We start from the raw sequence: 27,135 nt of genomic DNA on the forward strand, positions 1-27,135 counted from the left end.
GTTACTGAATTAGGTGGAAAGGAATAGCTTTGAGTGCAGCTCCTTAATGAAGAGGTGTTTTCCACTTGTAAGTTTCTGGACCAAATTTGGGGTTGTCAGGTCTTTGACTTCAGCTTTCTGAAGCTTCAGCTTACATTCCTGCTTCAGAAGTAGCACAGGGCAAAACGAGGAGCTGTTGGGGAGTGGGGCTTGCAGACAAGCAAATTCCAAAGATGTTTGTGTTTGTTCAGGTTCCTAAAAATCTGAAGGAAGTAATCTTTCGTTCTGCTATGACAGTGGTCTGTCATGAGTTCCAAAACACTTTACTAGAGATTTATATTCCATTAGTTGGTGAGTGGTGTGGGTCTACTTTTTGCTTCTTATGGGTTCGTTCCTGGTTATTTGCTTTTTGAATGTGCTAGAAGAAATGCCATCCTGAACAAGGCTCACGGCTTTGCAAAACTTGGGTCATTTTTGGAATCCAAATCCTCGAAGGATAAAAGAATAAGAGGCTTCAATTTACTGTATGGTATCTTGTACAAATCGAGCATCTAGAGAGTGAACTGACTATAGAGTCACTGTGTTTTGTTGCAGTTTAGCTAAACTGCTGTTTATGCTCGAAGCTATTAAAATATAATTTACTTGCTTACTTTGTTGTGTCCAATCTATGTAATGAAGTGAGGTGGGTGTTTTCATTTGCAATCTGTTGCTTCAAGACACACCAGCACAGTTTTGAATTCATCCGAGTCTTGTGCTCGGTAAGCTTTACTAAATCAACCTCTAATGTGCAAGCTGAAATATTTCTCAGGAAATTAGTTTGGCCCTCAATTTATATATGTGCTAACCTTAATAAAGTATTGTATGCAGCACATGCTAGAATATAAAGCACTTTCAGGTTATAATATTTTATATTAGAATCTCATATTGTAAAATAATGGTTTAGTGTTGAGAAGGAAAACGCAGCAACAGTTTTTTACAGTGAATTAATATGTTTTGGGTCATTTGGATTGGAGTTAAGTATCTAGCCAATATTGCCATTTGCTGAAGAATGATTTAATAATAAGTCATAAGTTAGGTCAATTTTGGAAAAAAAAAAATTTGTCCCAAGATTTATGTTTAATCATCTTGGAAAACACTGAAATAAAAGTTTTCACTGATTATTTTTTTTTTTTTTTTTTAACAATTTACTCTTTTCAGAAAGAGACTCTGTTGAGCTCTTCTCTGAAATAACTTTAAGCTCTTTTGATTTTTAGCTTTACAGCACTCTGTATCAGTACGTTTCCACTGGTAATTATGTTTACTTGATATCTAGGTTGTGCTACATGGAAAGAGATTTTGTGCGTTCAGTAGAGTCCTGTTGGATGATTTAAATAAAGCTGCTATTTCTGTCACTCTATTTCTGTACCTTTGTGTGGAATCTCATGAGCTTTATTAATCCTAATAGGTTCGCTTATACCATCTATGATAGAAACGGACAGCATGATCATTTTAACATGCCTAAAAAGATTGGTTTTGAGAGTCATGAGATTTGGGTTCTGCTCTTTATTCTCCCACAGATTTTCTATTTTGATTCTGGCTGAATAATTTAATCTGGTTTAGTATTTAAAAAATACGTACAACGAAGCAAGTAATGTTAACTTGTAATCATTCAATGGCACTGCAGAAGTACTTTAATCAAGATTTCTTTGATGTTACACCATATATGACAATACTTGTGTCTTTTATGCTGGATTCTTTTTCTACAGTAAATTAAAGATGTATTATTTGGGTTTTTTTTCTCTTGATGAGACAACAGTATCAGAAGATTAGATTTCTTGCTTTAGAACTTAAAAAAAACAGGTTCATTTTTTTAAGTAAAACTTTAAGCTAACAGTGCTTTTGTTCTTGAAAAACACTGTATCTGTCCTGGTTAGAATCCTTTTTGCCTTCAGATAGTGTTTAAGGTTTCTTGGGTTTTTATTAATCTCCCAAATACCTAGCTAATTTTTATAGTTAACATTGTACCTCTGCACTGTCTAGCAATGATTGCTTAGCTGGTTGTTGTCACAGGACTTAGGAGATTATGATTTATGGATTTGGGTAAAATACATCTGTGAGTAAAAAGCTGGTATAAAACCTACATGAAATTTAAATCTTAAATAAACTGTATCTTTTCACTGTCAAACATTGTCATTCACATTAGCAGTCTTTATCCCATGTATGGGGATGATGTACTTGTAGATTAGCATCTCTTTCAAAAATTTTGAATAGATGAGTATATATTGTGTAGTTCGATTGATTCGTCCAAGATTTCACAAATATTCATTAAAATGAAAGAAAGCAAGTACAATATACAAACAAATCTGGAATCATAATTATCTAACAGACCAGCAAAAATCTGTTGCCATAGAGAAATTGCTTCTTACCAAAATAGAAATATTTTGTGTGGGAAATGTTGGCCACTTTTGTGGTTGCTTATTTTGGGATGCCAACTGGAAGTCGCTGTTAGTGAATATGATTATACTAGGTGTGCTTTACTTGTACTTTCTATTATCATTATCCTACTTCTGCTTTACCATATGGAAGAAATGCATCCTTTGTAATACAGATTTGAAGGAATCGTGGAAATGTGGCAATTCCAAAATTTTTAACAGCAATTTTTGTTGAAATGAAATGTAAAAAAAAAAAAAATATTGTGAGGTCACGGAAAGATGTTTGAGGTTAAAAAAAGAAGTTTGTTAGAATCTGTAGTGTGTCAGGATTACACTTTATCAGCTTTTTTTTTATTAATCTGATTCTTCCACTTACAGCTTAAATGGAAAAATTGGATTTGCCTTTGGCTTTAATTCAGTCTGTTCTATTCACAGAAAGGTTCACTTGCATGTTATGTTACTCCATTAAAAACATTTCACAAATAGTGCCAGCCAGAATTAATAACAGCTAAGTCTAGCATTTCCAAAGAAAAAAAAAAAAGAAAGGGAAAATAACTCTTTTTCTCATGCATCAGCATTTTCTATTAAAAAAGAAATAATTGGGGCAATTGTATATTTAGTGTCAAAATTGTTGTTGGCTGAGTAACTTACTTTTCCAAATGTTTTTGGCCCTCATAATGCTACTGTGGCCCATCTCTGTAGCAGTTCATTCTAGTTCACCTGGATTTATATATATATTTATTTGCTTGGGAAAAATGATCCTGTCTGTAGTGAAATATGTGTTTCCCCTTCAAATGTTATCTGTTATGTTATCTGATGAAATTAAAATAGAAGCTTTTTAAGAAGTCCATTATAATATCTTTGAAAGACTTAAGACTCAAACTGAAATCTGTCCTCTGCAGGCAAGCAGATTAGCAAGACTGATAGTGGGTGGATGGGCATACTACCTTTTTATTGCCAAGACCCTGCTGGTCATGTTTCTTCCTCTCCATATGTTGCCCTCTTTTTATAAGCACTGTAGTGATATTTGGGGTTTCAGCTGACTGCAGGGTGTCATTGTCAGGAGTGTTATACATATACTGAGCAGCAGTCTTGCTCTTGACAATTAAAATAGGCGAGGGGAGTGAAAACAGTGAGAAATCATGTGTTGTTCCCACCTTACAGGTAGGGAGTTTATCCACCAAGAGTACAGTATCTCTCACAGTTGTGGAGTCTGAGGAAAAGCCAACCAACTATCAGAGCAAAGCTTCCCATGATCTGTGTAGTACCACAGTCGTAAGGGCAATCTTGTGTCATGTAGCGCTCTCTGGCTTCATTTTTGTATTCAAACTTTCCAAACGTTTTATGTCTTTTTGCAAAGTCTACAGGACCTGGTAGTTCGTGCAGTAGGAATATTGTTGTGGCTCTACGGATGGTTTTGTTAGAACTGTAGCCAGTTCCTTGAAAAGAGCTATGATTTTGTGTGCCCAGCTGTATATTTTAAGTCTGTGACCAACTGGGCACTAAAACCATCAAAATGCTTGTATCTGAACAGCATAAAAATCATAATTATTGATGATAACCAATTTGAGGATTTCCAGAAGTGTTTCTGGTAAGGAAACATTAGTAATTTCTTCAGTAGCAAGGTAAAACAGTGGTTTTTTTAATTTAGGTAGTATTGATACATGCTCTCTGTAGAAATCATGGGTGTTTGGATATAGCTTCTAGTGATTTCATTTGTCTCTTGAACGAACACAGGCATAATCATGAATTCTAATTAATTTTCTGTCTCTGTAAACAAATGAGCTGGAGAATCCATTTTTGCTGATACAAAGCTAAATATTCAGGGTTAATGAGAGAATCACGATTAAAAAAATTGAAAAGTATGGTTATCTTGTCAGCTGATGAAGTCTTTGTAAGCCATTAGGAACTGAATTTGTAAGAAGGGTATACACAAATGCTGAAGATCTTTAGGGGTAGAGACAATTTATTGCTGGAGGTAAAGAGAGAGGCTCAGGTGATTCACAGCTCTTAAGTTAAGCTGGACTCCATTGCTCTCTGAAGACCCCTGTGTATGTGTGCATGTGCACATGTGCAGGTGTGTGTATGTGCTCCGAGGTTAAAGCAGACGTCGCCTTTAATATGTGTAACAGAGCAGAATGACTTTATCTTTCAATATTTCAATAGATGAGAGTGTGCAGGTTTTGCACATGATGAGTACAGGTAATGCGTCTTGAATTTTCCTTTCATTGAAAGAATCTGAGATAAGTTGGATTTTAAATACTGTTCACTTTTCTGCATGCCAAAAGCATGTGTCTAGGTACTTTTTCTCAGCTGGCTTGCAGAGAAAGTTTTTTCATGATTCTGGTCTTCTAAGTCCATTTTTAAATGGACCTTAAGCTCCTACTTTAATTAAATGTTATTTAAGTATTTTACCTCATCTCCTTTTAATCAAGTCAGAGTTTAAAAAATAATGAAAGTGTTAGTAATAAAATGAAGGTTGGGGTTTTTTTTTCTAATGAAAGAGCAATAGTAAGTTCTGATTCCTTTTGTGCATGAATCTGACCTCCGTGTCTATAATGGTTTGCTTTATTTGGCATGAGTGTCCTCATATAATAGCTTGTATTTCATACAGCTAAGAAACAGTTGTCTACTAAGTACTAGTGGATTAACTGTATCCCGTAACTGATTCAACAATGTTGAATCAATTTCTCTTTGTTTCAGGTGACCAGACTTTAAGAGTTTGGGATGTGAAAGCCCCAGGAGTCAAACTTTTGATACCGGCACACCAGGCTGAGATCTTGAGCTGTGACTGGTGCAAATATGATGAGGTATAAACCTGTTCGTCCAACTGTTTTCCTAATTGAACCACTCTCATTAAATAGCGGGTTTTTTTATTGCAACATTAATGCATCTTCTCTTTATAAAAACATGTCTGGTTGCTTTTGTTGCTCTCATTTGCTACTACATCTTCAGAAGAGCGTTGTTGCGACAGATAGATGGCCCAAGTAGATCAGAGGTTTTGCTTATTCTTTTGTATAGTGGGCAGGATAGTCCATAGTGGAGAAACAGTTTTTATTTCTCTGTTCTCTTTAATTTACACACTGGAGACCTGATTTATGATTTATTCATCTGTATTGTTTGATTTATCTAACTTTTGTAGCCAATATACGCATCACTGCAATTTAATAATTAAATTGTCCTGATATATCTGTGTTTTATCAAATCATCAGAACTTGCTGGTAACTGGTGCAGTTGACTGTAGCTTGAAAGGCTGGGATTTGCGGAACATCCGGCAACCAGTGTTCATCTTGCTTGGTCATACCTATGCTATCAGAAGAGTAAAAGTAAGTTGCATTTTATTCCCCATTGACCACCACTGAGTTGTTACACAAATTTTTCTGGAAAGCAGTAGTATTTCTTATTACCTAATAACTAGGAAAAAAGAATAGCTGTTGAAGATTCTAGATGCTTCAGTGACTGTTCCTGGAAACCTTCAGTTTAGCACTGTAAAACATTTTGATGTTTAGCAGATTGCTGGGATTTCAAAGGAAATGACATCTTCAAAGTCAATATATTTCCACACGGAGTGTTCAAGAGCTTGAGAGAGCGTTGGGAGGTTTACTTCAGCTAAGTTATATGGGAAATTTGAGATAGAGAAAATACCTTCCCTTACTCGTTTTTTAAATGGTGCTGTGCTTTTTTCTTCCCCTACAAAGGGTCAATATTCACATAAGGCAAGGTATAGAACTTGTTGTGAATATGTATTTTTGTGTATACAAAGAAAATGTTAGTATGTTCAAAGAAATTTTGAAACTATGCATGAAAGGCTACAGATGACAATACTGGATCTGTGTACTAGTAGATCAGCCACCTATAGGAATTTGTTCTAGATGCATGATGACGTTTTTTACATGTTAGTCAGTGCTTATTATTTTTTTATATTAGTCAGATAATACCTGATCCTTTTAAAGCCTTTCAGGAACAGATATGTTTATTAAAGCCTTTCAGGAACAGATATGTTTATTAATGTTTTCTAGGAAGTCTGAACTGGCAGAAAAAAATTTTCCTGGGTCAGTATTTTGCTTCACACGCCCGTGGAATTTTTGTTGTGTTTCTAACAACTTTAAAAGTTATCTCTTAGGTTGTAATTTGTCAGAAAAGAGTGTAACTCAGGTAGTGGTTCCATATCACAAATCCTGTTTGTGGCCAGACAGCCTGAGAAGCTCCTGCTCCTCCTTATCCCAGCTACCCTTGCTTGCTATCCCCACTGGTGGTGGCTGTCCAGTCTTTTTTTCTAATTTAATACCTGCATGACCATGCTCTAATCTGTCTCTGTGAAATGTTCTTCATAGCAGAAGAACATTTAGCAGTGGTATTCAAGTTTTTTGTTTTTTCTTGTTTTTTAAACAAGATCATTTTGCAACTTCAGTTTGACAGCCATTAAGACAGATGAACCGATACAGTATCATTCAATACAGACTGTCATATTCTTACTCTCTCACAGTTAGAGGGATCTTTTAAAACCAGCTCTGCCACTAAGGGATTCATAGCACATTGTCTTCATGATAAAATGGAGAAAGTGAATGCAGAATTGTTATTCACCATAACCTGTGATAATAGACCTAAAGGACACTTGATGAAACTAGTAGAAGATGGGTTTACAAACAGATGGAAGTATTTCCTTTACACATCAGATGGTAGACTTCTTGAATTAGCTCTCTGCACAAGAGGTTGCATAGGCAGGCAGTGTCATCAGGTTCATGGATAGCAGCTGGTCAGTAAACAGATGCTAGAAGAGCTAGACAGGGATAGCATCTCTAATTTCTCTACTCTCTATCATTCTGGGCTGCATTAGGAAGAGCGTTGCCCGCAGGTTGAGGGAAGTGATCCTTCCACGCTACTCACCACATCAGTGAGACCACATCTGGAGTGCTGGGTCCAGTTCTGGGCTTCCCAATACAAGGGAGACATGGACATACTGGAGTCAATCCAGCAAAGGACCACAAAGAATATTAAGAGACTGGAGCCTCTGTCCTACCAGGAAAGGCTGAGAGCGCTGGGATTTGTTTAGTGTGGAGAAGAGAAGGCTTAGGGAGGACCTTATCACTGTATGAATGATTGTGGGAAATAGAGAAGACAAAGCCTCACTCTTCTCAGTGGTATCTAGTGAGAGGACCAGAGGCGATTGGTACAAACTAAAATAGATGTAAATATAGAGCACTGGGCTCCAAGACTGTTGGGCTGACCAGATAGGGTATCTTTTATGTTCTTACACTGTCTCATCTGAGTTTCCATTTTATGGCCCATCATGCTCCCTGTTTTGTTAAAATACCTTGAAATGATTATTAGAGGTTGGCCAGCAGTAGAAGTTTCTTTGCACCAACTTCTGAGATCAGTCACTAAGTGGCTTTAAGGAGATGGTGGGGAGGCTGTATATGCATACATGTGCAAAGGAGAGGTATAGAGAGTGCATGACTTCTGTTCTGTCTTAGCAGGCCTTTATAGCTTCCATTTCAAGATAGACATGGTCCCTGTGGATATAAGATATGAGAATGTGGGCCAGCACTTAGAGGTGGTGCAGCGTATCTACACTCGTGTGGTATAACTCACCAGTCACACTAAATGGGGAGAGAGACCAGAATGCTACCTAAATAGAGGCAGCTGTCCCTACTGACGTCCCTTCCCCTACATTGTGCTGACACTAGCAATTATAAAGCTGTGCAGCAAGCTGGCTTAGCTGATTGCTCTGACTGACAGTCCTGTCCGTAAAAGTAAGTAGTTTCTATCTGGATCACTAAGGTGTCTCAATTTGTTGCCCAACCGCACAATTGCAAGCCCTGACACAAAGGAGGAGGGCAAGAGCACACAGCCTGAAGTGGAAAGCAAAGGGAAGGCCACGAGTCTTGGCAGCAGCGCACTCTTAAATTAGCTTAAACCAACCATGAAATCACACTCTTCAGTTGTCTGTCTTTTGTATTCTGTTCACTTGTTCAGGGTTGTGTTGACTGTCAGATCTGAGGCTGGCAAGGAATTCTACCCAACACGATACCGTCAGGATTCCTGCAGATTTCTTGTGGTCTTTCACTGCAGTACAGGGCATTATCAGCACACGGAGGTCATCTGGAGCCCTTTTCAGGAGATTTTGACGTTGGTGCATTTGGCTGTCTCATATTTTTAGCTGGCTTCAATCTCTTATGCTGAAATGTAGTTATGGTTTTTGAGTTTACCTAAAAAGATATTTGAATGAATGATCTGTGAAATATTGGAGGTCAGGCTGGATGATATGTTGGTCTCTTTTGTCTATATGCAACTGTTCAGATGATAAAATTGTAGTATCTTACAGTTAAGTGGAACAGAATTTTAAAATATTCTCTTCTCTTTGAGGCAGAAAGACATTATGCAAATTCTTTCAACTTTTATGTGTAGCACTCTGCTAAGTATTTTGATAGAGTTTGCTTAGGTAAGTTTCCAGGATACTTAAGGTTAATGACAAAGCTTTTCAGCTTTGACAAGATGTTTTTGCTTCATCTGAAACTATGTGGACAAAGATGCAAAGGGGGCATGTGGAAAATGTGCCATTGGTTTTTGCTGCCCATCAGACTTCTTCTACTTTATTATTCATATTCCTGAGGTGCAGAAGAAAAAAATGTTTTGTTGTGATTTTTTTTTTTCCCCCTCCAGAAAAATTGCAGGAAATCTGGGGAGGTTAAAGTTCAAGCATGCACATCCCTCAATTCTGCTATAGTAAAGAGAACTCTGTCAACAGAGTTCAGCAGGCAACAACATACACTGCTCTCTTGGCAACTTGGGCAGTTGTGGCAACACCCCAGGCTTAACTTTCGACTTTGTAGTAGTGTCGCAGTTTAACCCCTGCCGGCAACTAAGCACCACACAGCCGCTCGCTCACTCCCCCCCGGTGGGATGGGGGAGAGAATTGCAAGGGTAAAAGTGAGAAAACTCATGGGTTGAGATAAAAACAGTTTAATAGGTAAAGCAAAAGCCGCACACACAAACAAAGTATAACAAGGAATTGATTCACTATTTCCCATCGGCAGGCAGGTGTTCAGCCATCTTCAGGAAAGCAGAGCTCCGTCATGCATAATGGTTACTTGGGAAGACAAGTGCCATCCCTCCGAATGTCCCCCCCTTCCTTCTTCTTCTCCCAGCTTTATATGCTGAGCATGACATCATATGGTATGGAATATCCCTTTGGTCAGTTGGGGTCAGCTGTCCCAGCTGTGTCTCCTCCCAGCTTCTTGTGTACCCCCATACTAGCTACTGTGAAGAAAATTAACTCTATCCCAGCCAAAACCAGCACAAGTAGCTGTGAATAATATCGGAAATCTTGCAGGAAGAATCTTACCTATGAACCATGATGTGGGGGAGCTGCATTTCAAACTGAAGTTATATCAATGTCTTGTGTATTTCCTGTTGAGAAATACAGATCTTAAAATAGTTGGCAACTGAGGGTTGCCAAAAAGCTGGAGCCAAGGTGAACAATTTTCTCCTGACTGCATCCTTATTGCTGCAGTTCTTAGACCTGTCTGCAAGAGTCCGTAGAAGAGTGTGTCCCCTAAAATGCCCTGCAGGAGAGGGGGAAATTATGAAGTGACGTTATACTGCCTTCAGTTTTTCAACTTACCTCCAATTTTCCCATTTCTGTAAATAATTTCAAAATTTTAGGATATGGAATTGATGACAGTAATATATCTGGTGTTCTCTGCAGTATGGCACAAATTTTCTCTCTCTGAAAATAATAATCTGGTCACATAGCTTTTCTGAAACTCGCTTTATATAATGAGATGATACTCAGCTTGTCAACCAAAAGCAGAATTTAATGGCTGTTTATATGACTGTCCTAAAACTTCTTAACTTTATAGCAGGGTTGTTTGTCACTGCTGTAATGAAATCAAACCAAACCAGAATCCCATAGAGCATTCCTTGTAAACAGAAGCTTGACGGGGAAGTTTGTTGATGTAGTCTGTTTTGTTGCAGCATGATGTGGCACCTACCAAGACAGTTTACTTTAGTTTAAATAGTTAAACTTTGGTAACTTTCTACTTATAGTAAGTCTGTATATGTTCACAATGTTTTTACTTTAAAAGTTGTTCTGTTTTGTTTTCTTGCAGTTTTCACCATTCCATGCAACCTTTTTGGCCTCTTGCTCCTATGATTTTACTGTGAGGTACAGTATTTTTTTTATTGGACAAAAATGGAAAGATAATCTATTTTAATGTGGCTTGCTGTAGAAAACAGTTCTAGAGTGGACATACTGAAGTGCAGTTAATGTCACTATCAGATGTTTTCTCTCCATAAGCTGTGTTAAAAATGTATGGGTTCTTCACTTAAAGGCTAGCTCAGTCACTCTTCTGAATATCTGCTCTGACAGATGCTTTCTGTAATCTTTTTCACATCATTCTGCTGAACGTAGTTGCGTCCGGCTGTAATAGTGTCTGATAAGAAGGTAATAACCTCTTAAATGAATGTAGGTGGGTGATTTTTTATGTTTCTGTGACATATTTTTATATAAGCTTTTTATGAACAAAGTTTTTGTCCTACTAGTATCTGAGGAAGCTTTAGTGTTGTTCCACAATGTGTATGCTGAAGTTCTTTAGACTTCTGCAAGTTCCACTGGCTGCCCAGTATATCTGATACTGCTGAGGATTTTATAGTACAGCTGATTTAAAGCTGATTAAAAGTCCTAAAGAAGTTTGGCTTCATACTAGGACTTTTCTAAGATACACAGTGTCATAAGTCAATACACTATGAAGTACATTCCTGAATATTTCAATCACATTCTTTGACCTACATTTTAATTTTATAACATGGACTGAATATAGTAGGCAGTACATTTACAAATGGGAGAAGCCCTCTTGCCTCCGCAAGTGACTGCAAAGTTATCCCACTCACCCAAATCATCCCAAGTAATGTCACTTCTGGTTGTGTCCTAAGTGGTCTGACACCAGACACAGAAAGGTTCTGTTTCCTGAGGGAAACCTTGCTACCTCTCAGTGTCTGTACATGTTTCTAAATCATAAATCTACGTAGTCTTGTGCCATAACATCATGCAAAGTTGCATCATGAAGTTAGTGTGTTAAGCATTGTAGGAATTTTGTATATTTTCAAAAATCTTACTGGAAGAGCGATATAGCTGGAATACTCTGTTTTCATCCAAGCTTTTGGTTGCAGCTCCCAGAACGCAGCTAATAGAAACACGCAGGGATGCAAAGGGGCTTGAAAGCTTTGCTATAGATGGTGTGGGGCTGCTTGAGACTGTACAGTGACAGTGGTGACGTTCCACAGGGAGACAGTTGCTGGAACAGTTGTCCTTGGCACATGTGAGTCCTCAACTTCGATAGCACTAGAGGGAATGTTGCCTTCCAGGCAGGGAGGGCCTGGTGCTTCGTCCTGGGGCCGGGGGTGATGGTGGCCTCACCCATGGGAGATGTGTTCTCTTTGAGGTACTGATGTGAAAGAACTGCAGGAGGAGATGAGCAGACTGTGTACCATCAAGGATAGTGAATGCAAGATTGACAGGGTCTTGACAGATACCCTTCAAAGGTGAGAGCCCAGATCCCACAGTGCAAGGAAGAAGGGACAGTTAGAGACTATTCTTCAAGCAGCAGAGGATAAGGATAAAGATTCCCATAATGGGGGAGGCTGGAAACTTGTGACTTCTGGGAACACAAGTTGGAGCTAGAGAACAGATTTAGTGCCCTGGAAGCGGGTGAACAAGACCAAGCTCAGTTTGGGGAGGTGTCAGAGTCAACTGGGCCTGAATCAAATGTATGCACCAAAAGAAAAATGTGCATCATCACTGGAGACTGCCTCCTGTTGCATTCCCTCTTGAAGTATCTGCCTGCCAACCCAACTTGATGTCTTGGAAGGTTTTGTTGCCTCCCTTGGGTCAAGGTCCAGGAGGTTGTGGAGAGACTGCTAGGGTTTGTCCAGATTCAGAACACTGCCTTTTCCCACTTACCTGTATGGGTTCTCATATTACTGAAAGAGGTGACCGTGAATATATCAAGAGTGGCTACATGACATTGGGGGCCCAGGTGGCGTTTTCCTTGATGCTGACAGTGAAGAAGAAAGGTTCAGGTAGGAAAAGACATCTCCAGCAAGTCAACACTTGGCTGCATAGCTGGTGTCACAAGCAAGGCTTTGTCTTTTACAGCCATAGGGTCCTCTTTTAAGTGAGACAAGCATAAAATCCATCTGACAAAGTAGGGCAAGAGCATCTTTGCCAAGAGGCTTGCTAACCCAGTGAGGAGTGTTTTAAACTACAGATATCAGGGCAGAGTGACCATAACCTGAAGAGAAGTGAAAGCATGAGGATCAGAGAAGAGTGTGGGGAATAGCACAATGCCAGAAGCTTTTGCACTTTCCCTGTGAAAGCAGCCTGGCACCTGTATACAGCAGAGGAGACAAATGGGGAATTAGAAGTCCATGTGCGGCGGACCTGTGGCCTCTTCGGGATTATAGAGAGATGTGGGACTGCTCACAAGACTGGAGTGCTGCAATGGGTAAAGGCTCCTCAAGAAAGAGAAGCTAGGAAGGCAACATGGTGATAGTGATAAACTGTGAGTTTAGCAGTCCAGTTACTCCCTTAAATTTTCAGTCCCTACATGGGCTTGTTCCTTTTAAAAATTGTGCCTTTCTTTTGTAGATTAGAACTGGATAGTGAGCTTATATAATACTCCTGTCCCCCACAGGCATGTCATTATTTCAGTAAAGGACTTAAGTGCTTTCCTAAGTTTATGTTAATTGTTATCCTTTTGCTTACTGTAATAAGGGGTAGTGCCTTGCCAGTGATACTCACTGTCGTGTGGTTGGTGCCAGGAGCCTGACAGTGTAAGTGCTGTGGTGTCCATATGTATATAACTTTCTAGGCTGCTGTACCAGCATTCTGTCTTATATAAAGTGCTTAATATTATTTATGTTTAAAATGCACTTCTTATAGAATACTGCAGAGTGGTCTGTGGAAGGTTATTTATGGGATCTTACTTAACATCCTTTACTGATGCAGTGCCAGCTGGTTTGCAGCATATCGTTTCTCAAAAGGCTTCTAGGTCCGAAATAAAAAGCGGTAATTGGTTTCTTCCAGTGGCCATGTCTGAACAGTAAGACTAATAATCAGCATGCTCATGCACTGAAGTGACTTGATTGTGTTGTCATGCTTTTCCCATTTTTGACACCAACTATATATCCTTCAGGTTTGGCACTAGTGCGCTTCATGCAGTACTGAAATCTAGTGCAGTTTCAGCTCTGACATTTTCATATGTGGAAACTGTCAATAAAGATGAGGAGAGCTCCTAGCTCATATACTAGGGTGTCTGTAAATGCAGAGCTTGGGGACCTTTTCACAAAATGCCACTCTCAGCATTATTCTGTCCAAACAATTACTTGTTGTGACTAGGGACAAAGGGCAGGATTGGAGAGATAAAATACAGATTTTTAGCAGTTTTCTAAAACTATTAGTTGCTGGGTTTGGTATGAGTGAACAAACAACAGAGAAAGCCAGGTGACAGTCTTTGGAAAAGGTGGCACAAGCAACATATTCTGTATAATGGAGGAAACTTGTTACCACAACACTTTGGGAACATCTCTTTTAAAGAATATAATATGATGACTATGTTGTACCTCTACCACATATCCTGTACAGTCATTTACAGGAAGGAATGTAGCTCACAGTAAGTAGTAGAGCTCACTTAGAAATGTTCAGAGTTTGACTGGATGCACCATACACGTGTGTACATGTGGACATGACTGTATACACACATATACATACATTTCAATTTAAACACAAAAATACTTGATAAATATATAAAAGGTGGAAGAAAAGTAGGGATTCCAGTACATGGTATTAATTTTGGATCTTGTTGAATCTACTCAAGGCCTGTGACTTTATAGTCACATTTGATAGTAATTCATAGAACAGTATGGTATGGCAGTCCTTTAAAAACAGATTAATTGATACAAGCAGTGTTATTTTAATAGCAGCTTAGTTATGATATTGTTCTTTTATTTTCTTTACCATTTCTGTTTGAAGCTTAGAACTGTCTGTAAGCATTAACATATAGTAGATAACATTAACATATAGTAGAGTGTTGATCTGCTGGAGGGTAGGAAGGCTCTGCAGAGGGACCTGGACAGGCTGGATCGATGGGCCGAGGCCAACTGTATGAGATTCAACAAGGCCAAGTGCCGGGTCCTGCACTTCGGCCACAACAACCCCAGGCAACGCTACAGGCTTGGGGAAGAGTGGCTGGAAAGCTGCCCAGAGGAAAAGGACCTGGGGGTACTGGTTGACAGCCGGCTGAACATGAGCCGGCAGTGTGCTCAGGTGGCCAAGAAGGCCAACGGCATCCTGGCCTGTATCAGAAATAGTGTGGCCAGCAGGAATAGGGAGGTGATCGTGCCCCTGTACTCGGCACTGGTGAGGCCGCACCTCGAATCCTGTGTTCAGTTTTGGGCCCCTCACTACAAGAAGGACATGGAGGTGCTGGAGCGCGTCCAGAGGAGGGCAACGAAGCTGGTGAAGGGCCTGGAGCACAAGTCTTATGAGGAGCGGCTGAGGGAACTGGGGTTGTTTAGCCTGGAGAAGAGGAGGCTGAGGGGAGACCTCATCGCGCTCTACAACTACCTGAAAGGAGGGTGTAGCGAGGTGGGTGTTGGTCTCTTCTCCCAAGTAACAAGCGATAGGACAAGAGGAAATGGCCTCAAGTTGCGCCAAGGGAGGTTTAGATTGAACATTAGGAAAAATTTCTTTACTGAAAGAGTGGTCAGGCCTTGGAACAGGCTGCCCAGGGAAGTGGTGGAGTCACCATCCCTGGAGGTATTTAAAAGACGTGTAGATGAGGCCCTTAGGGACATGGTGTAGTGGGCATGGTGGTGTTGGGTTGACGGTTGGACACGATGATCTTAGAGGTCTTTTCCAACCTGTATGATTCTATAACTGGATACAGCGTAACTTACTATTTAAGCTCTGTAATCTTAAATGTTACTGAAGCTTTATAGTTTAACCAGAAAACCACAAATCTTAGATAAGATTACCAAACTGCCGTGTAAGAGGCAGGGTTTTTGTTTGTTTCAGGTAGAACAGCTAGTTTGGCACATAATCACAACTGGCTATCTAAAAGCAAAAAATAGTAGGTTGGAAGCAAAATTAACAATGCTTAGCTTCATCCTTTGCAATTAGTATAATGATTGCATGTGTGCGCTATAGTCAAGCTACTGAAAAGAAAACTAGTTCACATGCCAACTTCATACTGGGGGCTAAGAAAAAAAGAGGGTGTAGATTTGAACTTGAGTTTTTACTTACTTGGGTATAATGATTTGGATTTAACCCTTGTCTGGTAAATGCCTCATTGAGACAAATGTTTTTCTATACCATCTCCTTACTCTTTGGAAGAGTTCAGGAAAAAATTAGCTTAATTAAAGAGCTGTTTTAACACAAATGAATAATTAAAATGACAGGAAATGCTCAAAGTACTGTAACATTTCCAGGACTTATTTAAGTCTGCATGCATATTCTTAAACCTTATCTCTATCAAAATTCAGTTTGAAAGAATATCAGTGTCATTGCTTACTGGAATCACTGTTTTATATTTTTGGACTCTCTTCAGTGTAAAAAAAAAATCTTGGTGCATTAAGCACAGACAGTGCTCACCAAAATCTAAACAGAAGATCTGATAAATTATAGAACTTCATTAAGCTGGTATCAGGCCAGATCTTGAAATGTATTCACAGAAGCTTGCCTCTGAGGCAAAAAGGCGATTTTTGTTGAAAGTTGTACTATACTGGACATCATCTCTGCAAGACGCTTTAAGGTAAACCACTATCTCCACCTCTCTCTCCATCACTATGTACGAGTTCAGTAACTTGGATCACAAAGAACTTGAGAACTTCTGGAGTAACGCTGCTCATAAAAGAAACTGTTTTTCACTTCAGTTAGTTATCCCTGTTGTCTTTTTTCGTTTCCTTTTTTCTTTTTCTTCAAGTTGAAAAGGTGGGTGTTTGCTCATTTGCTCTCTTTTTTCTTTTTTTTTTTTCCCCAAGTGGAAAATATCTTCCTGCTGATCAAAATGCTTGTCACTGGTGGTTTCCGGTGTGAAACTGAAAACTCTGCAGTAGAAGAACTTGTTAGTTTGAATGTCTCAGTTGATGATAGCTCCTGCATCATTATAAAAAGTCTCCTTGATAGCAGAGTTCCTAGTGGTAGTCAGAGCTTTGGGCATTACATCTGATGAAACTAACAAAGTTCAAAACTGATTGTACTTGTCAATTGTGACTTAACTGCTTGTTGCAACGATAGAGTTAGTCAAATCACTCATACACCAGTGTAAAGCATATCTGCTCTCTTAAATGTTTCTTTTTTGATTAAAACAAGAATTACAATTTCATGGTAAATATTTTGACATATGAATGAATGCCTAGGTTCTTGTATTTCTTAAATTTACTGGCATTTTCCTGCCTGCACATGCTAGTTTTCTTTGAAACAAGTATTATGAGATGGGATTTCTCTTAAAAAGTGTTGGCAAGAGCTACTCATCAAACAATTCAACCTCATAAGCAGATTAATATCTTTTATCTATGAAAACAAATTTTCTGGTGCTAAGAATAGCACTATAATGTTGTTGAAGAATACAGCAAAGGGATATCTGTATTTTTTCTTTTTCATTTCTCTTAATAAACAGGTCTGTATAAGTGTTAAATATTTCTAATTAAAACCTTCAATTATTTATACTTGAATATTTAATATGGCAGCATCGGAATATTTTTTCTTATGGAAAGCACATCTTTTTTTCTTCTAAATAACCTGATTTTACTTTTTGGTTGTGAAGCTAGCTACTATTTCTGTTTGTCATACAAATACGTTTAAATCTTTCTCTACAAAATGTATCCTGTCTGTCTGAAAGGCAAAGTTAGGGTTTTTGGTGGACAGATGAGGAAGCAGAAGTATTAGAGAGACTGCTCATACCTACAGTATTATCTGTATGTTAGTGACAACCACTTATGTATTTCTCAGGCATCTGACTTACCCATTTTTAGCCAACTGACCTTTCCCAGTGCTTGATGAAGAGTGGGGCTTGTGAACTGAAGCTCCAGTCTACAATTATGATACTAAAGGATGAGGAATATCTAGAAGCTCTGATGAGACCATGCATGTCCCTAAGTTAGGGGTTTGCATGCCCTTTTAGAATCATAGAATTGTTTGGATTGGAAGGGACCTTTAAAGGTCATCTAGTCCAACCCCCCTGCCATGGGCAGGGACATCTTCAATTAGATCAGGTTGCTCAGAGCCCTGTCCAACCTGACCTTGAATGTTTCCAGGGATGGGGCACCTACCACCTCCCTGGACAACCTGGTCCAGTGTTTCACCGCCTTCATTGTAAAAAATTTCTTCTTTATCTCTAGTCTAAATCCACCCTCTGCTAGTTTAAAACCATTCCCCCTTGTCCTGTTGCAACAGGCTCTGCTAAAAAGTTTGCTGCTGTCTTTCTTATAAGTACTTACAAGTGCCCCCTTTAAGTACTGAAAGGCTGCAATAAGGTCTCCCTGAAGCCTTCTCTTCTCCAGGCTGAAGAACCCCAACTCTCTCAGCCTTTCTTCATAGCAGAGGTGTTCCACCCCCCTCATCATTTTCATGGCCCTCCTCTGAACCCGCTCCAACAGGTCCATGTCTTTCTTGTGCTGAGGGTTCCAGAGCTGGAGGCAGTACTCCAGGTGGGGTCTCACCAGAGCAGAGTAGAGGGGCAGAATCACCTCCTGCAATCTGCTGGCCACGCTTCTTTTGATGCAGCCCAGGACACGGTTGGCCTTCTGGGCTGCGAGCACACATTGCAGGCTCATGTCCAGCTTTTCGTCCACCAGTAGCCCCAAGTCCTTCTCGGCCGGGCTGCTCTCAATCCCTTCATCCCCCAGCCTGTATTGATGCCGGGGGTTGCCCCGACTCAGGTGCAGGAACTTGCACTTGGCCTTGTTGAACTTCATGAGGTTCACACGGGCCCACTTGTCGAGGTTGTCCAGGTCCCTCTGGATGGCATCCTGTCCCTCAGGCATGTCGACTGCACCACTCAGCTTGATGTCGCCTGCACTCGATCTCACTGTCTATGTCATTGATGAAGATACTAAACAGTACTGGTCCCAGTATGGACCCCTGCGGGATACCACTCTTCACCAATCTTCACCTGGACTTGTTGAGCCATTGACCACTACACTCTGGATGCGACCATCCAACCAATTCCTCATCCATTGGACAGTCCACCCATCAAATCCATATCTCTCCAGTTTAGAGAGAAAGATCGTGTGGAGGACTGTGTCAAAGGCCTTACAGAGGTCCAGATGGATGACATCTAGCTCTTCCCATGTCCACTGATGTAGTCACTCCATCATAGAAGGCCACTAGGTTGGTCAGGCAGGACTTGCCCTTGGTGAAGCTATGCTGGCTGTCTCGAATCACCTCCTTGTGCCTTAGCACAGCTTCCAGGAGGATCTGTTCCATGATCTTCCCAGGCACAGAGGTGAGACTGACTGGCCTGTAGTTCCCCGGATCTTCCTTTTTTCCCTTTTTAAAAATGGGGGTTATGTTTCCCCTTTTCCAGTCAGTGGGAACTTCACTGGACTGCCACGACTTCGCAAATAAAATGGATAGTGGCTTGGCAACTTCATCCGCCCGTTCCCTCAGGACCCGTGGATGGATCTTGTCAGGTCCCATGGACTTGTGCAGTTAATTCGTGCTTTGGGGAGAAATCAGGGAACAACGGATAAGCTGGATAACTTCACTCTCATAACTACACTGAAATTACTGTGTATCAGCAGCAATGAAGTTGTTACTCTTGTACGCCAACCAGTCCGTTTAGGCTCATGTCTTCATCCTTCAAGATTAGAGTAGCACATCATGCTGCGTCTTGGGCTGCACCTTGTATTGATTTAAGCTAAAAGTACTAGAGAAGGCATGTCCTTGCCTAAATGGACATGCATTTCTCACTTGCATTTCTTAAATCAGATTGAACTTTTTAGTGACAAGAAATATGTTCATTTTGTGGGCATTTCCCATTTTTCAGGGCACTCTGTTTCTGGTTTAGGATCTTTGGTTGATACCTCAATAGAATGATGATACAAATACGTTCTCAGGTTGGCCTTAAGCACATGATGATGATGAGTTATTCTCAAATCACTGTTTGAAGGAAAGTATTAAAGTTACAGGTAGGTTTTGCAAATTTGAAGATCTTCAAAAGCAGAAGGGATATTATGAAGGCTAGTAACTAGATGTTCTTAAAAGTTTTTCTGTTACATTGTGGCAGAAGAATTGAAACAAACATAACTTCCAATCTGCTGTTTTACCTTACAGAAAAATGTTTGTACAGGATTTCATTGTCAGGACATCAACTCACATGTGTAATAAGAAAAAACAGTGGTGCATATGCAGCTGTATTAGAGTCATTAGGGTCATAAATGTGTAAGTGGTGTGCTTTGTTTTCCCATACAGTACATAGGAAGTAAACTAAGCAGTTAGCATTTCAGCAAGAATTACTTTGAAATAAAGCATGTGAGTTGAGTCCTCAGGGAAGAACTGTACTCCTGGAGCAAACTCAAAAGTAAAACCTATTTCAGAATTACTTTTTTGGATCCTCTTCCATTTGATTTGGCTCTCAAGCAATTCTTCCTCTTTTCTTTGATGCTTATGGAAGATAATACTTTGAATAAAGGCTTTCTTCTATACCTGAGCTGCTTCATAATGTTGATACCTTACAGGAACTGTAATGAAATTATCTCTTAAGGATATTATTGTGGAAATAGTTAGAGGTCCCCAGTTAATGCCTGAAGTAACAACATTGCCCTGATTGGCCTGTATCCAAAAGTAGCTTGACACTAGGTTCTGCTCAGACAGAAGTTTTTCTAGTTTGCAGGAAGCACTTTTACAGGTAGCTATTTTTGCACAGGGATTTTAGAGAATGGCAGCAGGGGAGTGAATTGTATGATACACTAGTGTAGTAAACTAACACTGAGTTCTGGGTTGCTCTTGAAAACTTCTTGGTGATACACATCCATGTGCTACTGTGACTTCTGCCTGATGTGGTTGCATGTGCATGGTGGCATTACTCATTGAGTAGGCTTTTATGGAAGGCAGCCTCTAAATAGCTGATTCACACCTACCTAAAAACACAATGTATGAAGACATCTTCTATTTGAAACCTAAGAGCAGTAGCAAAGCTTTCATGCATAAATATTTATCATAAATAATTTTTTTTGTTGCCCCAGAAGGAAATGGACTTGAGGAGTTATGGACTTGAGGAGTTGTGCTCTTTGTGCTTCCACCTGTGCATTTTCCCTGAATCATTTCCTGAAGTAACTTTTGAACCTATTGAAAACTTAATTAGATTTGACAGGAAAGTTGTAGTCTAAATTTACTAAGTTTGTACAAATTTAACGGAAACTCACGAGCATACAAGAGGGGGAAATCCAAAGTATTACCTTAAGGAAGGCAAAAGACGTAGCATGAATTCACCACCTGTCTAATCTGCTTGCTGATCTGCTAGCTCCTCAGCGTGCAGCAACAGGCTGCCACAACACATACGTTGTACTACCTTGTACAGACACTGGGACCTGAAATGATACTTGGTGCCTTTTTTTCCCAGCCAGTGGTAAAGGCGCAGGGGCAGGAGGCAAGGGTAGGGTGGGGAGCAGGACATGGTAGGAGATAGGTAGGAGAAACTATATTGGGGGTTGGTAAAAGTGTTTTGGTAAGGGAGCACTGGAGATGTATGTAGTAAGATAGATGTCCGTGATATTGCTGTGGGCGGTACAAAGTACAAAATCCATAGCATGACAGGCTTTTTCTCTTCACATAATGGCTTGTTTAGAATAAGCAGTCCACTTGTAATGTACGTGCAGCTTATGAATTGCACGTGAAGTACATGTAAAACAAATAAGAAACTACCAAGAAATGAGGGAAAAGGTATGCTTTCAACAGTTCCAGTGAAAAAAAGTTTAAGAAAATGCACTCATATAGGTTGCAGGGTGTCTACGGTCAGTGCAGGTGTGACTGCAGTTGTGAGTGCTAGTTTTAATGTACATAATATGGGTAAAAATGGCAGTTCCATTTAAGTGGCACACTCTGCTTGTATAGACTGTACAAACCTATAATGGACCCTAAAAGTGTATGTGGTTGTCTGGCCCGCTGTTGAAGTTCATGCTGCCAATGGTGTAGATACACCTATAATTAAAGTAATGCAAGCACACCTGTTTGTGCTGTGAATGCATCTTCATTTTTCTGTACAGCGATCCCGCTGGGGTGAATGCTGTCTTAGAAAACCTGCATTGTGCTTTAAGTCTTCAAAACGCGATGAAAGTCCACTCTGAGCAAAATATTGTTGTCACTATGCTAGTTTTGGAAGCTGGGCTATAGATCGTGTTTTTCACTTTGGACTGCAAAGTTGTTATGAGAGCCATCATTAACTTGTCATCAATGGTTCTTAGTCCTAACACTGTACTTTTTTTTTTTACTTTCATTATTATTTTTATATCAAAAACCCAAAGGTCCCAGGCAGTCTGTGGAACTTGAACTGAGTTGCAGTATTCTTAAACTCTATACTGCTTCTGACTTTTTGCAAACATGACTCCATACAACAAACACCAAAGTGTCCTACTATTTTTAAAATTGATCAGAAATCCTTTTCTGAGTTTTTGTTCATGTAGATCTCAAGTTGTCTCCTTTAATCTTAGTTTTCAGTTATGAGCATCTGTCTTTCAAGAGTGAGTAGAGAGCTAATGTGGTAAGGAAGACTACCACTATTACTTAGAAACAACAAGATTTGTTTTCTTACCTTCTTATGAACAAATGTGGGAGGATGAAAATGCTGAGATGGTCTTTTGCTCCTCTCTCCTGCAAAATAAGTTGTTTATCTTAGGTCTCAGGTACTAGGAAAAAATTAAGAGGGTTGTTGCTATGGCATAGCCATTGTGCTGATACCACTCTGCTTGTTTATGAAGGAAATAACATCTACACGTTAAACAAATCGACCCTGCTGGCTCCAGTGTTTGCTATTTTACCTGAATTGGTTTGAACATACAGTGCAGTTGGTCTGATAATGAATTGTTCTTATTAAGTATTGTCACTTTCCCCAATAGGAGCAAGGCAGAGAGACCTCTGTGGTTGTTACAGAAGTAAAGCATATGATTGACCACTGTGAGAAAATTCGAGGTGTAGAAAATTTGATTACAGCTGCCAGCCCACAAAATGTGCTGTGCTTTGCAGCCTATGGACTTTTCTAAGCATATACAACTCAAAAAAGAAAAACAAATCTTTCTTTTGTGCCATCATATGGTGTTTTGTCAGTGTGTTATTATCTGAAAGTTCTATTCCTGAATCCTTTTTTCACGACTGAGATTTCTTGTACCTATACTTTCATCCCATCTTCTCTTATACATCTCTTATACTTGCTGTTAACTGCATTGATGGACATTGCATCTAATGGGGCAGTAGCTGGGAGAAGTAGAGCACTTCAGAAATCTATTTTCTAAGCATTTATGTGAACCAAGCCTGGAAAGAAAAATTGCTTTTTGAAATATGAATTAGTGGAATTAACTGTGTAATGCAGCTGATCTTTGTAGTACAAATTTATTATTAAATTATATTATTAAATTCTGTTTTACAGGAACTCAATCTCAAATTTGAGACTGGGAATGACCAATATCTCTAAATGAACGTGTAATTTGCAGTAAATAAAGACCCCATAGTGAACAATACCAAAAACTGAGAAAAATCATAAATTGTGCTAATGTCTTTCAGTGCTAAAATTCCCCAGCCATCAAGAAATATAACGAGTATTCTAGCCTACATTTTGCTCTGTTTTAATAATGTCCCAACGGCTGGTCTTTGGTGCCAATTTTGATCTCAGTTTCTTCAACAGGAGACAAAGATGGTTTTGCCCAGTGGGGTTTAATTTATGCAAATCAGCAGATGGCTTTGCAGGAATATGATTTGTTATGTTTCCTAAGTGGATGAGTTTGCTTTTTTAAATACCCTGGCAACAACAGATTTGTCAATATCTTGCATTATATTTTTGAAATGGCCTTTCAGTTACTTTAATTGTGGTTTGTTTGATTTCCCCCCCCCCGCTCCTTCCCTCTCTCTATAGATTCTGGGACTTTTCCAAGTCTAATCCTTTGCTGGAAACAGTCGAGCATCATACTGAATTTACATGTGGACTGGATTTAAGTCTTCACAACCGTGGTCAGGTAAGAGCCGCGATGAATTTGTTTTTCACTTGCCTATTATAGCCACTGTGGTCATGGCTGGACTGCAGGACTCGGATCCTGAATAAGAGCCATCAGATTGCAGAAAGCTTCTGGAGGAGAGTCTGGCTGAGTGCTTATTAAATAAACCTCACTGCAGGTCCATTTTTACTTATAAAGCAGTTACTTGCGTTGGGTAGGAGAGGAGGGCAGGACAGACAGAATTGCAAAATCAGATAGCTGAAAGTCATGGGGAGCTCAGGGAAAATGAGGTAGTTTTGTTTCAGAAGGAAGAGTAATAGAGAAGGGCCTAGAATACCAAGCTGAGATACAAAACTTTCTTCCATCTACGTAAAATGTCAAGTTAAACATCGGTAGTGTCACACATGATACCTAGACCTGGTTTGTCATAATATTTGGAGTACTAGAAGAGGCTTGATATGTAGTTAGAATTCTAAAAGCCTCAGCTATTGACGTGAATGAGTGGAACCCATTTTATCAGGGGCACTTATTTATGTACTGGTTGTGGTAGGATTCTCCTCTGCTTCTGTTGCTACAGTTGTTTCTGTTTTGTAAACAGAGGATTGTTGTTTGTAGTATGAACTGTTTTTTTAGGCAAGAAAGGCAGAAAAACTAAAGCTAATTATTTGCTTTAAAATGAGAAAGTCTATAGTTTTCACACAGAAATTACTGTCACTGAGTTAACTGTAACTAATGAACTATTCAATGTGCCACAGATCTCATTTGCATCTAGGTTCCTTTCTAATTCACAGTAAAATTAATTTTTTACCCCAGATAAAAATGACTTGTAATATCTGCGTTGAAATTCTGATTGGACAAAGCAAATAAAACCATAGTAATTTCTGCTACTGATAAAAGGACACAAGAGAAGGGTGTAAGTTTGGCAAAATACTTAGCTTAATGCATGTGGAACCATTCTAGCCAAATGCTAGCTTGAAGAGTTTCCTGCCTGGTTGCTTGTTCCCTTAATTCTGTTGCCTCAGAGGTGCTGCAGTAACTGCTCACGAGGCCATGCTGTGAACCACATAAGGGAATTTGTAAGGCTGAAAAAAAATTCTCGAGTTTCAAGTTATTTTTCATTGGGGTAGGGCAAGAATAGCTTAAAGGCCAGTTGCTGGGAATTAAAACTTAATACCAAGTGAGCGCATAGGTGTGATTCTGGCTGAATTGGGTCCAGAGGGAGCAGCAACCATAGCATAGTACATTAGGGCGTTATGTGCTACATCGCTGCATGCTCTGAGCCCAGTTCAGCTTTCCATGAAGTTGGTGTGGGTTTTGCCATGGATCTGAATGAGGCGAGAACATTTTTCTTTGTTTTGTATTGAGGATGTGATTCCATCTTCATTATAAGTCTGTTGCAAAGAGCCCTGTGTGTTACAGAATGGGTGTCAGTGCATGGTGTTTCTGACTGTCTGGCTCGATGTGACTTCTTTTTGTATGATTTACGTGTCAAACTTGGAGTTCCTGCTATGTGGATATTCTTTCTTTTGTAACTGCAATGTATGGAATAGCCTTTTTGGAACAAGGCCAAATAAATGCTCATTGATGATCGATTATGAATTGAAAGCAAACAGCTGCACATGCACTTGTATGTTGGAAAAAGGAAAATGATGGTGTGCATACCCATCTACATTAGTGCATTCGTGCATCCAGGTATTATTTTTTTCCACACAGAAATTCTACAGGTCCAATGTTGGACTTAATGCACAAAATCTGTGAATCTGGGGTACATATCCGTATATACTGCATGCCAACGTCCCTTCCAGACAGAAGTTTGGCATCCACAACAGCTTTAATATTCTTCTGTTTTTTTCTATGGAGTTGATTTAATGTATTGTGAGGGTTGGATATCACAGCAATGCAAAATGTTAACATTCTGTTTTTTAAAAGAAGTTTAAAAACCTGGGATAGAATTAAACTGTAACTGCAAGATAAAGAATGAACACGTACTGAATAGTTGCTTAGAGTATGAGCACTTGCAGCCTTTCCCTAGCTTCTACATCAATCCAGTGAAGATTATTTGCTTAAATTCTATGCTGCTGTTCCCAATATGTAGGTTGCCTTCATGTCTGCTCTCTATCAAGACCTGATAATGAGCCCCATTCATTGTTGTTCTTCATGCATTTGTATGATTTGTGATTTTTCACTGTGTGCTTTATAAGGAGTTAAGACTTGAGATTTGAACTGCTTCTCTCCTCCGTGCATGCAGGATATTTTATTCATAATGGACAAGCTATTCATTTATAGTCAAATTAAGTACCATTCTGGTCATTAACTTTTGCTTTTGTTCTTAATGATATTTTTGTTGTCTAGCCAGATGATATTTTCTTTGGCTTTGCCTGATGAACTTCAGCATTTTTGAAGTATCTTTTACATGTCAAGGAAAAACCAGTCTGTAGTTTTGAAAAAGTGTTCAAAATAGATACTGTGATTAAGTATCTGATCTAGGAATTACGAGAGATTCCTGTGGAACTGATTGAGCTTTGAACAGAATCCGCAGGCAGAGAGTGGGTACATGCAGGCAAGCTGGTTCTTGTACAGTATCCTGCTAAGGGGAGGCGACGTGTGGGGGAGAGATTGGATCATAAGAAATGGGTCCCAGCTTGTGAAGGTAAGTATTAGCTAGATGAAACAGAAAACTCCTTTGTGCTTAATTAAGATTCTGGTATCTATTTTGGGGTATCTGCCTCTACGTAAAGTAAGCGTTTGATGAAAGCTTTGCATTTTAATAAAATCAACTGTTGTTTGGTTTGGGTTTTTTTTTTCCACCATAATGTTGGTGTCAGGTTCATAGCAATTTCAGACAACTAACAAACAAACTTTCAGGTGCATAGAAAAATGTGCATTTTACAGTGCAAAGCGTTAACAGAAATGATCCTCATGATATTCAGGGTATTTCTCTGTTAAACTGCAAGTGCTGATGCAAGTGCCTACAAGGCAGGTTGTCTAGGAGAACATACTCCCAACTCCAGCTTCCAGCCAAAGTAGCTTTGGCACACATAAGACAGTGACAAGACTATAAGCACCAAAAATCTTTTAAATTTGTAATGGTGTACAGTATTAAGAACTGAACAAATGCATTTACCTTGTCAGCAGTATTAAGAGTATGAAGTTTTTTAAACCAGACATGATAGTCCTTTCCAAAGTTTGAGGATAAGAAAAACAATTAAAGCTTGCTCCTTTCTATATACACGAGATAGGCATAGGATGCATGTAGAGAGTATGAAAATGGTAATCAGCTATATACCATTCCTCGCTAGGGGCTGATAATGCTAGACCATATATTGGAATTGTACTCTGTAGGTCATTGGACTTCTTATTTCTCTCCTGATACTTACTTTCCCTGTATGTGATCTGTGAATGTTCTGATGAATTAAAATATAATACTCCTTTAAGCCTAGCTCTGACTGGGATTTTGCTGTGTTTACCTGCAGCATGTAAGCATGAACGTAACTTCTTTTGGTATTATTTGTGCAGCTGTATTTAAAAGCAGCCTTCTTCT

General features: G+C 39.4%; 1 protein-coding gene across 7 annotated transcripts in view; it reads left to right on the forward strand.

The window, feature by feature from the left end:
- The window catches only part of PEX7 (peroxisomal biogenesis factor 7), a 48,073-nt gene that overhangs the window by 11,812 nt on the left and 9,126 nt on the right, over positions 1-27,135 (forward strand). For 4 of the 7 annotated variants that reach the window (XR_012673003.1, XR_012673004.1, XM_075145926.1 and 1 more), the window contains exons 6-9: positions 5,094-5,200; positions 5,603-5,716; positions 10,502-10,557; positions 23,516-23,615. Coding sequence is in view for 5 of the 7 variants with exons in the window: in XM_075145926.1 (XP_075002027.1) it covers positions 5,094-5,200; positions 5,603-5,716; positions 10,502-10,557; positions 23,516-23,615 (377 nt within the window). In the remaining 2 variants the exon portion in view is untranslated. Of the gene's footprint in view, positions 1-5,093; positions 5,201-5,602; positions 5,717-9,903; positions 10,000-10,501; positions 10,558-16,430; positions 16,630-23,515; positions 23,616-25,307; positions 25,819-27,135 lie in introns of those variants that run through there. The other 3 variants (XM_075145928.1, XM_075145929.1, XM_075145930.1) reach the window with 3 other exon arrangements.

The sequence above is a fragment of the Calonectris borealis genome, chromosome 3 (genome assembly GCF_964195595.1).
Source record: "Calonectris borealis chromosome 3, bCalBor7.hap1.2, whole genome shotgun sequence".
NCBI classification, from domain to species: Eukaryota; Metazoa; Chordata; class Aves; order Procellariiformes; family Procellariidae; genus Calonectris; species Calonectris borealis.